General features: G+C 36.5%; 1 protein-coding gene across 20 annotated transcripts in view; it reads right to left on the reverse strand.

Moving 5' to 3' along the window:
- Positions 1 to 2,217: 2,217 nt before the first annotated feature.
- The window catches only part of CD36 (CD36 molecule), a 39,939-nt gene continuing 26,147 nt past the window's right edge, over positions 2,218 to 16,009 (reverse strand). For all 20 annotated transcript variants that reach the window (XM_040548660.1, XM_040548671.1, XM_040548566.1 and 17 more), the window contains 10 exons: positions 14,000 to 14,179; positions 13,765 to 13,856; positions 13,269 to 13,315; positions 10,721 to 10,790; positions 8,846 to 9,033; positions 8,014 to 8,132; positions 6,641 to 6,714; positions 5,813 to 5,867; positions 5,458 to 5,622; positions 2,218 to 4,741 (listed from right to left, as the gene is read on the reverse strand). In XM_040548660.1, coding sequence (XP_040404594.1) covers positions 5,458 to 5,622; positions 5,813 to 5,867; positions 6,641 to 6,714; positions 8,014 to 8,132; positions 8,846 to 9,033; positions 10,721 to 10,790; positions 13,269 to 13,315; positions 13,765 to 13,856; positions 14,000 to 14,179 — 990 coding nt within the window. In that variant the 3' untranslated portion in view covers positions 2,218 to 4,741. The remainder of the gene's footprint in view (positions 4,742 to 5,457; positions 5,623 to 5,812; positions 5,868 to 6,640; positions 6,715 to 8,013; positions 8,133 to 8,845; positions 9,034 to 10,720; positions 10,791 to 13,268; positions 13,316 to 13,764; positions 13,857 to 13,999; positions 14,180 to 16,009) is intronic.

The following is a 16,009-nucleotide window of genomic DNA, read 5'->3' on the forward strand; positions in this document are numbered from 1 at the left end:
TGCCTGGTAGATTAGATGGCAACTAGAGCAGATTTCCTGAATTAACTGCACTGACTTGTTATTGAATTAAAGGTTATGCTTTGCCATTTTTTTTTCACATTGCTAATAGGAATAATAACAATAATAATAATTAATAATAATAGGCCCCTGGTTCCACTTTTGTGATTTTTTTCTGTCAATGTGAGTCCATGAATGTAATCAGTATTCTTCAATTTATTCTGCTGAGGATAAACAGGCTGAAGTCATCAAGACTGCAGAATAAAATGAAGTTGCTGCAACATTACAGTCAGTGTGGGGATGTGTGTGTGTGCATTAATTGTTGTGATAACTTCCTGTTATCTTCTTGTTAACTTCTTCAAACTGGACCCACTGTGTAACCAGAGCAAAGACAAAAAATTACATCTGTAAAGTGAATACACAGAGAAGAATGTACTTTCACATTTGTTCTAAGAACACAGATAAAAATCTGGCTTTATGTATCAGTACACAGACGTACTTGCGCCTCCAGCATACTTATACCTTCCATTGCTGGTTTGAGGTGACATTCATGCTTTAACTCCTGTCATGAAAGAAAGTGTCACTGGAGAAATTTACCTTTAAAAGAATTCTTATACATGAGCTTTGCATTTGGAAAAAAATGACTAAGAAGGGACAAAAATTCGACTTTCCTAGTCCTACATGTAAATATTCTATTGCAAATGAACATGCAAATATGTTTTAGGTGCATCCAAAACCTGAATCAGGTATAAGAGCATGCAGATGGCTCTATGTAAATCCCGATTTGTCCATAAATCCTTAGTGATACATTAGTGCTTGCTGGGCAAGAAATAGAGGTCTGAAGGCTCAGGTCACATTAGGCATGTATCCTGTAAAACACAAATTCACAAAACTCAGGGGAAAACATGAACTTAAACAAACACTCTGGAATATTAATGGGCATTAAAATTTCTGTCTTAGTGATGCCTCTGACAGTCTGGCATTCAGTAGACAATTAAGATGTGATTTTTCTCATACTGCTTTTAAAATGATGCAATTATGTTGGATGATGTCAACTGGCAAGAAAAGCAACTATGAGTTTTAGCCAGTAATATTTTTCACTGGCTATACTGAAGTGAAGCACAAGAATTTGTGAAAAAAAAATATATGCCCTTTGGGTGGCGCCTAGTGCAAAGCATTTAGCTTCTTCTCTTGCATAGTACATCTGAGAAAGTCCCCAGCCTGGCACTGGCTGGTTGAGCTCTAGGTCGTTGGCTGCTTTGCGTACACCTCAGAGTGGGTGTGACGATGGAGTGCCAGGGAAATCCGGTATGCAAAGAAGGGACAGAGAAAAGAAAATATATGACATCTATTCATAAATGCAGTTTGCATTTCATAAAGGTGAGTAATTTGCCTCTTTTTTTTTTCTGATTACTGAAAAAAAAAAAAAGTACATTTCAATAGTTATCACATCTTTTACTTATTAAATGCTGACACTGTGCACATCCATGAATAAAACAAGTGGTTGCCTAGTCTCCCAGTTAAAAAGACAAACAAAACATCAGCTTTCTCTTTTTCAGGGTGTTGTGTCATGTTTATATTACCTAAACAGACACTGGTAGGTTTGGTAGGAAGAACAGGTTTTAAGGCTTTGAAAGCATAATTACAATTAGAGATCAAGAGCTGGCACACCTGCTCTGGGGTGTATGTGGGCTGGTAGATCTTGGGTCAGATCTGATTTTCACCTGTGATTTTCACCCATAATGACCTGGGATGGGTGGTGAATGTGGCGTGTGAGCATAGTCAGGCTCCTCTCCCATCCGACCAGCTGGGCCAGCAAAGGATGTTGTGATGTGCTCTCAGATGTGCCACCACACACTGCCATGACCTCTAGCTCAAGGGGTGTGAAAGAAGGTTTCTCTTAGCTTAGTTTCCTGGTATGGCCCCAGAATTGCTTCAGTTTGGACATACAGGTGCTAAACTTTCCCCCCCAAAGCTTCCTCCTTTTTGTAACACAGAGGATAAACAAATGTCACTGGCATTTATAATACATCATGGTATAGTACACCATGGTATAACACAGAAGGTGATATGCACTTCTAAGCAGCAGGGACGTGCTAAATTACAGTTATATAATAAAGGCTAGCTATAAGCTCATTTATTCATCAATTTATAAAATCAATCTCAAAGAAAATAAAACACACACAAAATACCAAGGACAGAAATAAATGGAGTCCATTATCCAACACAGAAGAATTTATTTACACTTAGACATATGGAACTCAGAAAGAACAGTTTGAGCTTTATTTTATTTGTATTGAGTTCTTTAAAACCCTAATAAGTGTTTATCCCACACGTGTCTGAACAAATGCAAACAATTAACATTAGCCTTAATAACATCAGTTAAGAATAACTGGAACCAATGCTCTGGACAAAATAACTAAAATTATAATTCAAGTGTAGCCTAGGTGCTGAACATAGTTTAAAAATCCAAACTTGCATTTAGATCAATGAGATTATACATAAGAACATTGTACATTTGTACGTATGCAAAATTGGGCCCTGAGACATTTAAAATCATGGCCTGACTTGCTGGATCACTGATGCTAGAGCACCACATAGCACTAAACCACACAAATAGAGCAAACTTTAATGTGCTGACAATGGACTTCAAGCCAAAGAAAATTAAGCTGAAATACTATTGTATCAAAATCAACAGGACTGCTGTTGTTGTTCCTTTGGTGAAAATATCTCACCATTAGATTCCAGCACACACACACACACACAAAATAGTTTTATTATAATAACTTGGTGTCAGATCTTGAACCACAGCAGAGCTGTGTTTGCTTCAAAGCAGAAGGTGACTTAATACATTTACTTGTGCTCTTTTTTTGTGACCAGTCCATAGGACTCTAGGGATGCCTTCAGTTGTGTCAAACTGTCCCCATGCTAATGTGGGAACAGAGCATTACAAAATGACATCAGCAATAATGTAGCAAAGAGAAAAAGTGGTGGTTTTTTGTTTGTTTGTTTGTTTTTCCATCGATTAGTAAACACAATGCAAAATTCAATTGTAAGAGAAATCAGCTTTCTGAGTGTGATCAGAGCTTCCCTTGAGTGTCACGCTTCCTTCACATCTCCCGCCCTGTTACTTTAGAGTTCCAACCCATGGCTGGAAAAAGACTAGCGATGTACCACATAGAACTTCCCTCCAAGAATAGTCTTTGGGGATTTTTGTAATTCATCAGCTCTAATGTAAAATGATAGCTACACAAGGAACATTAAACACTAGGGATTAAGACAGCATCATTTTAGTCCTTGCGTTTTTTCCCTTTCTTTCCAAAGGGTGAAAACAGCTTGCTAAAGATACCTGACCAAAGATTTGCTAGCAAGTTAAACCTTTCTGGTTTAAAGTCCATTATAACACTGACCTGTGTTTGATGTTTGATTTTCCTTTTTTTTTTTTTTCTCATCTCTTAAGGGGAAAAAAGATCCAAGGGGAAGTTTTATAAAATGCTAAACTTTGGCTATTGTTCTGAATTCAGTGAGTCCATGAGAAAGGAGAGACCCCATGACATTCGATATCTGCCCCATTGACTCTCATTTCTAAGATATGGCATTCAGATTAAGTGAGAAAGTAAACCATTTACACAGATGGAAATGTTAGCTACCTGTCTACAGGCATCAGCAAGGTTAATGCACTTCATTAAGCACACGATTGCACATATTTCCTTGTGGCAGATGGCTTATCAGAGAAGAATTGGGGCTACCTGTTTTAATTTATGTTCTTCCATATCAAGAAGGTAGAACCCTCTGATGTTTGACCATTATCTTAGTATTTCCTGTGTCCAAAATGTTCTGAAATATTTTCACTCAGTCTTAAAGATGGTATATTAGAACATGCCCTAACGGAGGCCCTAGGTGAAGTGGAGCTAAGGCAGAGCAGAGACTGATGTTTGAGCAAGAGCCAGAAAGGGAAGTACACAGGAGGCAATACAAAGAGCAGTGGAGGCTGGGAGTTAGCGAGTAGCTCAGATTACTAAACAACTGTAGAGTCAAATGTTGATTAGTGCCATCAACATATGAATGACTGTGGTGTGTGTATGGGCCATCTCTGCATAAAATGTGTGAACCATATATTTTAGTAAGTTATTTATTAACTTCATGTATTACAGTTAGTAACTTTACATAATAAACTTCACATTCAACACAATTCGCATCCCTGAATAGAGGACAGAGAGCAGTTCTACTGCAGCAGTTTCCATTCCTTGAAGGAACAGAAAGAAACTTTGCAATGAGGGTATCTAGAGTATGGCTTGAGCTCATAGACGTTGTCATTCCCAAGCCTGTGCTCCAAGCTAGAACGTCAGCAAAGGGTTTTCAATTGTCTTGCAGTTCCCAGAAGAAAAAAAAAGAAAAAAAGTAGCAAGTTGCATATATAGCAGGAGGTGGACTAAATTCCAGCTGCATGTCAACTTCAGTCTGTTTGAATGTCTTTTAAAATTTGTAACAAGGTTCATGTAATCAGTTATCTGAAAGAATAATTTCCACAGTGGCCACTCTAGTGATGTCATACGTGTGGGCCTCTAGAAACATCAACTTATTTGGGTTAGTGAGTTGGTCTTCTCAAAATGGAAAAGCACACTGAATTCCATAGCACGTGGGCTGACAGTGCATTGAATCATACCTTTTGTCACCGAATTTTAACATGCTGCTTGGCTGAAACGTCAGTTAAACACTGTCTACATCTGAAGTCTTTTGTTACCTGTATTGAAATAAAACCAGAATTCAGCATGTTATGAGGTAAGCCATCTTCTTAAAAGCAGATTTTTACTACAGCATGATATTTTCACCATAACATTCACATCTCTGCTTGTTTCCCTAGATGTCATTAATTCACCACTTGGTTATTCTATCCATGACAGGACTGTATTTAGCCTTAGTAGGCTAGCTGTGTACAGGATGTGTTTTGACTAATGTGATAGTGATGCAAGACAGAGAAAAAAGTGAGAAAGCCTATCCAACACTCTTAATAAGAAATGTCTTTTACAGTGAATTCTCTGAACCTCAGAACAGGGCTATGTCCTGGAAAAGTGCAGGAATCTGCAGCCGAGTGGCCTCTGTCCCAAAGAAGTATTAGAGTACACTTCTGAAGTGTTCTAACAGTTTTGGATAAAATGTCTGTTTTCATTAAGTCACAATTATTACGTTGTCTATTTGAAAAAAAAAAAAAAATTGCTGGTCTTCTGGAGATAGATCCCAATACCCTCCCTGGTATGTTAAGAGTATCCTGAAGGATTAAGGCTGGGAAGAGAATTTGAAAACAACAGCTATCTAGACAATTTTCAACAGAACTGACATAATAACTGCTGAACTTTACTAGCACTTGAAAAAAAAACAATAACTAAATATGTAATGATTCTGAACAACTTAAACCTTAAGAAGTTACTGCTGAGGACTGAGCCATTAATGTTTACTTACTTATTTTAATTTCTTTGATCTGCATATGAAATAAGAACCCAGGAATGCGAGGAACACCACAGAACCTGCAATGATCAACACCATCTGCAGCAGACTCAGCATCTGGACCCGACCAGAGACTTTTTTTCTGAACATTTCTGCTTTTGCATCCCCAATAACAGCAGACTGAAACAGTGTAAGAAAAAAGTCAGTGAACACTAGGCGTACAAGACCTCACTTACTTACATGCTTGTCATGTGCACATCATAACATGAGCTTATTTGTTCAATTTCGGGGTATTAAGACAGAAAAAGTTAAGTCATGTTGTGTGTATTTTTTTTAACAGTGAAGATTAATAGGCAGAAAGTATACTAACCTCATTTAGCCAAAGAATGGGGAAGATATAAGGTTTTTTAACTTTTGATAAAGCTCTGAAATGAGAAGAAGAAGAAAAATTACAGCATGTTACCTTCAGTTTGGTGCATAAAGCCAGCCTCTACTTAACAATTTTCCATCTGCACTAACAGTTCTGTCTTCTGGAAGTACCTTTTGGCAGATTTGGATCAAAAAAAAAAAAAAAATAAGCCTACAATTAAGAACAGCCATTTCACCAATCAGGTAATTATCTCTTTCTGTCTAGTCTTCCATGTAGAGGTATTCAGAACAAAGAAGGGCTGGACGCAGACAAGTGTTGAAGAGAGGGTCTGAAAATCTATGTGGTGTTCACCCGTACCCAGTGTACAGGAGCTGTACATGTGAATTTGGTCCAATGAAGAGAAGAGAAATAGTGAGATAAACCTTAACCTTTCTCATAAATTCCATCCAGTAACAGGGAACACATAAATTACCTCTCTCATTGGATTTATTGCAGAAAATATATTATCCCTTCTATTTCAACCTTATGGCCTCCATTTGGGTTTTGTAACAATGTTATTTTTAAGAACGTGTTGCACTGTAAGCTGTTGTGGGGAAATCAAATGTGTGCTAAAATTGTTGGGCAGTGCCTTGCACAAGAAGGCTTGCTCTTTCACTGAAATTAATATTCTCTGGAAAGTCACGACTGAAATTTTTGCAAGAGAGCGGAAGAGACTTTAGTCAAGTATTTCCATTTGTTCTTTTCCCTTTTCTACCAACACTCTTTTAGACCGGGAAGACCTCTGAAAAAAAAATGTGTTTAAAAACAAAACAATGAAACAACTCTTACTCAATTTTTTTTGCAGGTTTCACAAGGAGGTTTACTTGCAGCCTTTTGGCAAATTGTAGTGTAAAACCAGTGGTCTAAAACACGAAAAAAAAAAAATCATTAATTTAAATTTTGAATTGATTGCATGAGCATAGAATACAGTCTGTGTAAAAAAAAAAAAAAAAAGGGAACTTCAGGTTTATTTTTCTTTTCACGTTTCGAAGAGCTACATTTCATTTTTATGAATTTGGAATGTTTCTAAGGGTCTTTTTTTTCTCATAGAAGTAATGATTTTATTGTTTTACCTTAGTCACTTTTGTAATATACAAATTTATACTGAAGGCAACAATAATAGTGAAAATTGTTATACCAGTCATATTTATATGTTCTATATAAAAGTATATTTTAGCTTTTTTTCTTTCATCAGAAATTGACTAAAAGTTCTATTTTAATGAGAGGGGTAAGTTTAATTGGCATAGGGCAGAAAACAAACATTTCTTATCAGAACAAATATCAAAACAAAGGTCAGATTTTTATTTTTTTTGTCTCCTTTTCACCTCGGATTTAGGAAACTTAGGTTTATATCTCTATTTCAAATGAGACTTTAGATCTCATTGAAGTTATGTGGCTTCATTTTTAAATTATATGAGAAAAAATATTTTACTGAAAAATCCTGAATTTTGCCTTTTCATCCAAATTCAGAGAAAATAAAATTTTGAAACTTCAGAATTCACCACATACTTCAGAAGATTCTGGTTAACACACTTAAGAATGTTTATCTTAATCTGGATCACTAGAACAGAAGTAAATGTAAAATTGAAGGCAAACAAAATCAGAGCTACCATAAATTCATTCTTTTAGGAGCTCTATTGGACAGAGTCATAAAGACTATATTACTTCTGTTCTAGAGCCAGACAAGTGATTGGGCTTTAGACTTTTAACAATTTTCTTGGAAATAACCTATATTTATTTACTTTAATTCAATTGAGATAGTAATTATACAAAAAATATTAACACTGGAAAATGAAAAATAAGTAAGTATAGAAGGAACAGAAGACATCTCATAGAAAAGAATTTTCAGAAAGTACTTGAAAGCCATAGATAAGTTATAGCATACTTCAAAGCTTTGTGGAATCTATTTCATGATGCATTTCCAATGAGGAAAAAATCAAAGCTTATTTTCCAACTTCGAAGGTCAGAATAAGACAAAGTTCTGCTCTAAATTTCCTCTGCTAAAAGCTTAACACCTTTGTGAGCATATCTTAAAAAGCAAGCATAAAAATATTGCGTCCTCTGCTCATCCCTCTGGTAAAAGACCTACTTTACTGCAATTAAATTTAAACATCGCAAGTTTACTGAGTTACTATTTAATTTTATTAAATATTTGGACTTACAGGCTCTACATCTAGAAATGTCTCATGTTCCTTCTCATTTGGCCACAGGCCTTCAACATCATTCAGTACAGATTCACTTGCATGAAGAAAATGCGGAAGAGAGATATACACAGGTCTTCCTATTTGAAAAAGAAAAGAAAAAAAAAAAAAAACATTTGAATCATTAAGCCTTGTTTCAGTGCTCACCTTCTAAATCCATTTTCTATGCAAACATAATTTGTTATACAAACACACAATCTTGAAAAAAAAGTGTCAATAGCTCCCCTCATTCCAACATAAAATAAATTGAGAATTTCTGAGATTCTACTGTCAGGAGAATTTGCCTGGTGAAATAAGTTGTATTTACAAATTTTGTTTGTGTCTACACTGTGGAGCTGGGAGTGCATTTTATTGTACTGATGTTAAGTTAAGTAACTGGTGTCTCTCAGTCTCTGTATATGTATATAGCTGTGTAGACACACACACAAACACATGCACATACATTGTAGGTGTGAACCATCACAAATACAAGGACTGTAACTATTTCTGGCTTTAAACAGTACTTATAGAATCCCCCTCCTTTCCCTTCTACACGTGCATTCCTGCAATTTCAGTACACAATCTATAGCATCGTGATTTTCTTCTTCATAGTGACATTCAAAATATAGAAATATTATAGCTCTCATTTGGGGAAATGAGGCTACGGAAAAGGGAAAGCTCTCACAGGCAGTCTGTGGAAGAATTTGCAGACAAACACAAATGCCCTGGATCCTAGAGCAACACCTCAACTACAGGACACGTGCTTTCTCCCCAGTTAGATGACTTCTTTGGCAGTACCATGCCCCCGCTATACCTCCTTTGCAGGCACTAATATCTAGGACTCCAGCTATTGTGCAGTTCTGGGATATGACCTCCTCTGTACAGAAGCAGTAGTTATCTCCAACTTCAACTGGTGATGCAAACGCTTCACGAGGAACTGTGAAACGGTAAAGTGGGATTCCCTTCACATTCTGTTTGCCCTGGAAGACTCCATAGATCGATCTGAATATAAAAGAGGAGAAATATGTTTTAGTCACTTAGGTTGAAAATCTGAATTCATGGCATTATTCCTCAAGGATCGTCTGACTGTCTCTTAAAAGAAAAGTACTTCAGAGAGCCCACGCCCAGCAGTTTGTAGGGGCCTTCCCCTGTAACACAGGCAATTCTGTGCTTTCACAAAGGGATGTACAAGCTCAGAGGTGAGCACAGCAAAACACAAAAAAGGCAGAAAAAAATACTAATACCAATAAACAATATAAACTAAATGAGTAAACTAATAAGAGGTCTTTTCTACACACTTCTACAGCAACTGTTATTATGAAATGTTTGCAATTCATTTGACTACTGTAGAGATACTTACCAAAATCAGTGGATACGGTTACAGTTTTTACTGACTTGATGATACCGATTTAAGCTTTATGGTGCAAATGACATATTTATTATAAACTTATTCCATTGCATGTGAATCAGAACACCACTTCAAGCTTCAGAACATCACTTCAAGCTTACCACTTTTTTTTTTTTTTTTTTTTTTTGATGATACAATATCAACTGATAAAGAAACAACGTTGGTATGAAGTAATGTAACCAAGGCAGCAACAATTTGTATTGCAGCTGATCAAAAGAAGGATTCTAGGTCTTGCAACATGGTCAGAACCATTTTCCATGACCTTGTTTCATCTGAGACCTTTCGGAGGTTGTTATTGCCCTTCATTGTTCATTAATTGTGAGAATTAGATGGCCTGAGGAATCTCTCAAACTGTGTCCAGTTGATTCAAACTTATTTTTTCTCCACTATGTAGAGTTCCCTTTTCCATAAGTTAAGAAACATTGTCCAGTTTGGGGATACAATTGCTTCACAAGAAAAAGAACTCTAACTTCATGTAAAAACACTGATCTTTGAAAACAAACAATCTGCAAAGCAAATGGTCCGCTTTAACCCTAGTTAAAAGAAAGCAGCTGTTTCCAGGCAGCAAAATAAATACTGGGATCAAACCTCCCAAAGTAAATACACTCTGATGCCCTTTAAACCTCTTAATGTTGCTTTCAGCTATCTCACTGGAGAACTCAGGGACACTGGATAACCACAGCAGAAGAAGCAGGCTGAAAAGCCATCAGTATGGGATGAGTTAAGCAGGTTGGTTTGTTTGTAAATACATAAAAATAAACTATGTAAAAAAAAAATCCTGTGGGAAAACAATTTTGAGCATCTAGTGGCTGACAGTAAATCCTGTTCTGCATAGATGACGTTATGCAGAAATCCCCAAGATGGTCCAGACAGCCCCTGCAGAGGGGTAAATTGCCTGCTCAGACCAAATTAAGCAGGTTAGAGGCTGAGCCCTGATCCTAGAAATTGTTCAAGACTTTGAACCCTGTGGACCTCAGTGTCTGTAACTGCTCATAGCAGTGTCTCTCTCTGTGAAATTAAGCAGTGGTATTCCTAATTACACACCTGTAACTTGCTTAAATGAAACACACCATAAATAACTTGCTACTTGACACAAATGAAAGTGATAGAATTAAGCTCTGAATCATAAGCACAGCTCACAAATTTACTTGAGTTTAGGTGAAGCAGTTGTGAGGAACTGCCTCAGCAACCTAAGCCCCAGCAGAGATACTGCAGCAGCCTACCGAAACAAAAGAGCATTTGAGAAGCACACATATGCACAAAAGGAAGGGACCGGCATACCTGCAAATGTCAGAGGAGAAGAAGCGCAACACCTGATTCTTCTTAACAAATGGAGGAAATGATGCCCCATCTGTGAATAAAATTAAGAGCTTGAAAGCAATTCCACTTAGAAGATGTACTTTAATTTCTAGCTCAGTGCTTAGTACTTTCCCATAAAGCTGTGAACAAGGTAAACACAATGAGTCATTTGTAGGGAAAATATTTACATAAGCTACTGCATAATGACAGGTACTCCATGGATTGATTTTGTATTGATTTTGAAGGCAAGCCAAATTATGACAGCTATTTTTTTTTTTCCACAGACATGAGTCTATATATCATCAAGCCCATTAAAAACAGCATATAAAAATACCACTCCTGCTTAATACAATTCCCAATACCTGTTGCCACTGCTTCAAGGTTTATGTAGTCTAAAAAATTAAAGCTTTCTGGAGATGCTTGGTTCACCTGGAGTTATGGCACCCAGCGCTTATAAGAAATGCAGCTTTAGACTTCAAAACTTATTTAATAAACAGCACTAAACTTTTTGTTGTTGTTGTTTTGTTTGTTTGTTTGTTTGTTTTTTTCCACCCAAGACTGCTCAATTGGAGCTTATGGTAGACAAGCAAAGAAGGTCAGAGGAAGAGCACTTTGGTGATGTTTTTCTCCCACTTGCTATGAAAAGAGCAGCTTGCCAGTTCAGATGCATAGTTCTGTATTGCATGCAACTAGTGTTAAGTAAGAGGAGTCTCAGTCATTTTTCCAAGCAAGGTGTTGTAACAAACCTTTAACCAGTACATTTGTTACTTCTTGCAACAATTTCTGTTTAGTTTCTTAGTCAGCAACCCTAACCAAGGAATTGAAAACATCTGTGATATCTTTGAATCTAGTTGGCAAGAGTGAGAAAGCTAAATTACATACTGCCACTTGCCCACAGCTGACGGAAGCACTTTTCCTTAAAGAAAATCCAAGATCATCCTAGAGACACACTCTATTTGTAAATCTTGGCAGTCTCAGAGTGTTTGCAAATACGGACTCGTTTCAAGCCCCATACAAGAATACTGTTTAATCTTTCTATCTAGTTATTTACTGTTGCTTGGAAAACATGCCGTGCTTTGCTGTGAAAGTTTACAAGATACAAAGGAATTCTCACGTTTACTTACACGACATTTTAAACCTGCTGATTCTCTAAACACATTCCCTCCTGAGCAGTCACATTGAATGCTCATGTAAACTGTGTAATGACCTTTACTAACAGTGAAATTCTCCCCATTTTCACTATATTGAAGCACTTAGTCTAGTTACCTGAGTGTGTTCATTTCATCTGCTGTGGAAGAAGACAAAGAAAAAGCTGATGATAGAAAAAAAGAAAAAAGAAAAAAAAAAAAAAAAGAAAAAAAAAAGATTTGGGGCTCCATAAGAAAGAAGGTAAGTCCCAGAAACTAGGAAAATATCGCTTCTTAATCACTAAAATAACTAATCCTTCCTGATACACAACCTTTTGGAAACTCAGATTCTTGGGAAGTATTTGAAATGCTTCAAAATTACTTGTCATGTGCACGGCTTTTTTTAAGGAGAATGATCTATGCTAAGCAAAACTACATAATGCGGAGGGAAAAAAAAAAAAAAAAAAAGAAAAAACAGAGTAAGAAAAAGGAAGAAAATGAAAGTAAGAAGAAAGGAAGGAAGAAAGAAAGGAAGGCAAAAAGAAAGGCAGAAAAGCAGAAGGAAAGAAAGAAAGGGGAAGAAGGAAAGAGGCAGTAAAAGAAAGGCAGAGAGAAAGAGAGAGAGAGAGGGAAGGGAGGAAGATTGTTTTGATAATTGCTCACTGGAGGCCTGCAGCTCTCTGCAAGTTGCCTCCATGATATCTGCCAGCCTCAACTCAACAGATTCCAGTGTTCTCACAGAGACATTTTCAGTCACCAAGAAGAAATATATCCCCTTGGATAAATATATCTTTAAACAACTCAACGGTTTCCATATGCATTCCAAAATAAAATTCAAAAATTCAACCCAATCTACCTCACTTCTTTTTCCATTTTTACTTGCTACTACGACTTGTCTGAGAGCTTTCTTCCTTGCCAACTCAATTTCTTTTCCTATCTCAGGGAAAAAAAAAAAAGAAAAAAAAAAAACTTTTCTGTCTATTCTCATATATTTATTTTTATTCTTCAACGGTGCAAATGAATATATGTTACTGGAAGGCAAAGATAATATTTTTCAACCGTTGTACCAAAGAAAAAGAATCTTAGTTATACTATACCATACAGATATTTATTAGAAACAGACAGACAGATTTTTTCTTGTCTTCTGCATCTTCTATAGCTGAAGTGTGCATATAAGTATAAAAAATAGTGTTTTAAATAGTGTATAATATATATTATATTAGATATATATGCATGTATAGTAGCAGCAGTATATATACATTCATATTTATATAGACATTTAATATGCAGAATACAGAACTCTCAAAGCCCAAAAGTTAACATTAACATACATATTGTACCTCATTATTCCTTTGCAATATCAAGAAATGTGTTGAAGTTTCAAAAAGCTTTAATAGGCTCACCTGTGCCGTTAACCAAATCACAGTAACCTTCCCAGTAAGAAAGATTCCTTTAACATAAGAAAAAAAAAATGTCATGCTGCATGAGTTATATCATACTATGGAATCTATTTCACTACCTGTGTTGTTAATCCTCACTGCTCCAGTATAAACATGATTCATTAGCAAAGGCATATGACAGGGATGTTAATTCATATGTTCAGATAAACTATATGATGCATTAGATTAGGGCAAAAGCAATCAAGCTAATTAAGTATGGAAGACAGAATTAACTACTTGTATTGAAGAATCAAAAAATTATCTTAAATCCAAGCTCATAACAGAATCACAAATAACTGAAACAAATAGGTGGTTTTGCTTAGCCTGGGGCTTGATCTAGCTTTCCTTGTTGACAACAAATTGTTGACAACTTTCCATTTAACTATAGCTCTCAGTGAGCCAGGTCTTAAAATGCAAACATTGAAAATATGATTTTTTCATATATACAATGCTATTATACCTTTTGTTTTTATAACTTTCAATTATTGCTGTTTTGCTTATATCTTCTTTCCCAGTATACACTCTGTAAAGTCCATCATATGTCCCATTATACTGTAACAGACACAAGAAGGAATAACAGTTAGAAGTACTGACCCAAGGTATTTTTGTCAGATTTTTCTTCCTTGCAGCTGCAGTTTTGATTTTAATTCACAGAATTATAACTGAAATATTGCCTTCTGATTGGTTTCACTTACTGGGTAGAAGACTCCCAAAACTGGGTCCAAGGGGAAGGGGACCTTGTTTAAGAAGGGGTCTTTGTATCCCCATAGTATTTCTTTCACTGTTCTGTTCTGCAGCATGGACGACTTAGAAGATTTAATCCAAGTGTTTAATAGTAGTTGTATGAAAGCATTTGTATACAGGGCAGGTGCAGCCTACAACAGCAATAAAATTAATGTTTAGCATAAAATTCTGCATGAGCAGATCAAAAATACAGACCAACTCCAATAAATCTCTGGCAAAGCTGATAAGTAAGGTTGTTTCCAGACCTTACTCACTGTAAGTTAAATTTCTAATTAAAACGACAACTCATTATCGAAACAGTTGCTAAGTATAACTTATATAAAACTAGACAATTTATCTTCACTGTTTCCACAAGTTCACTAGCTAATGTCTTTATACTTCAAGTCTCTGTGCATATAACATGGACTGTACAACTTTCATTTTCCTTTTTTTCATATCTCATTACTGCAGACTCACTCACATCATAAGCATGCAAGTACAAAGGTACATGCCTTGTTACCTATTGGCTGTGGTTTAGACTTGCTATATTGATAAAATTATGCTAACAGCAGTACGATTCTATCCTGCATAAAACCAATGGAGTTCTGGATCTCCATTATTTCTTTAATCAGAAAGAATACATTTCTGCAACTAACATGTTGTTTCCAAATGGTTTTAATTCTACATAACAGATGAACTTTTCCTATTTCAATGAAGAATGATGTGGTATTTTACCAGGCATGACTGTAATGAACTTTTCCAGAGGCAAAAACACAAAGTCCCTAAAGCCACCGATCAGCTTGTGGAAAACAAGCAAAAATGATCTATGTTGGCCCATGTGGTGAAGCAGGGAATGGTAACAATTTTGATAAGTAAATCTGTGTAATGAAAAAGTACCTCTCAGAGCAAGTGTTCACCCTAGGCTTTTTACTGTAGTCTCTCCTTGTCTTCAGTGCAATGGTAATGACAATGGAAGAGTCAGAGCTAGCCAGAAAGTCAAAACAACCAAGACAAAGTTGCTGTCTTGTTTGTTCTCTCTCTCTCTTATTTTTATTTTTTTTTAATCTCTCTTAGTCCATGCATTCCTGTCTGAATTTGAACATAAAGCAAGCGGCAAGCATGGATATAGAAAGATTATGAGATAGAGGAGATGTGGGTTCAATCCCCTCAGGGTTAAGAAAGTGTGAAAAACATCTCTCTTGATTCCCTTGTGAGTATTTTGACCACAAGGTTATGATACCAAAGATGGGCTCTACTGATACTGTCAAGTGAGATAAGCAGAGCCTCTCTGGGTATTTAAACTTATCCAAGTTTTGTTCTAAACACCAAAATGGGGCTTGAATACTCTGCTCTTACTTCCCCTGACATGGCTGCTTCCAGGCAAGAGCCTATGTTTACATCCATAAAGAGCTACATGGCCCAAAATGTGGCAACTGAGCAGAGTTAGTGAATACCATGAGAAGAATATCAAGAATATCATGAGATGAAGGACTCTTAGTCCAGGAGGAAAAAAAAAAAAATGCTTTCTAAAAGGGAAATTCTAGCCTAAATTAGAACATAGGCAGAATAGATCTAGTATGAATAAGGCAATTGACATTTTTTTCATCTTTACACTGAATATCTCTCCACTCTGCCATTAGCACCCACCCTCTCTCTCACTGTAGTCCTGAAAGCTCACATGCAGACACCACAGTGTTAGTATGAGACACCCAAGCAACGCAGCTAGGCCTGAATACAAATATGAAATCTGTAAACATAGGTCAAGGGCAAACACTCAAATCCTATGACAACAGGAAAACATCAGGAGTGAAGTACAGGTGGAGTCTCCTGTGATTTCCTCAGGAGAACTAAAGTCTCAGGAGGACTGGAGGGCTCTGGTGATGCCGTTGCGTTGGGGCAGAGGGGCACCATGGAAGCAGCGAGGCCATACATACACTGATTTAATACAGTCTCCCCTGCAAAGCAGGACTGAAGATATTACG

Source organism: Cygnus olor, chromosome 1, assembly GCF_009769625.2.
Source record: "Cygnus olor isolate bCygOlo1 chromosome 1, bCygOlo1.pri.v2, whole genome shotgun sequence".
Classification (NCBI taxonomy): domain Eukaryota; kingdom Metazoa; phylum Chordata; class Aves; order Anseriformes; family Anatidae; genus Cygnus; species Cygnus olor.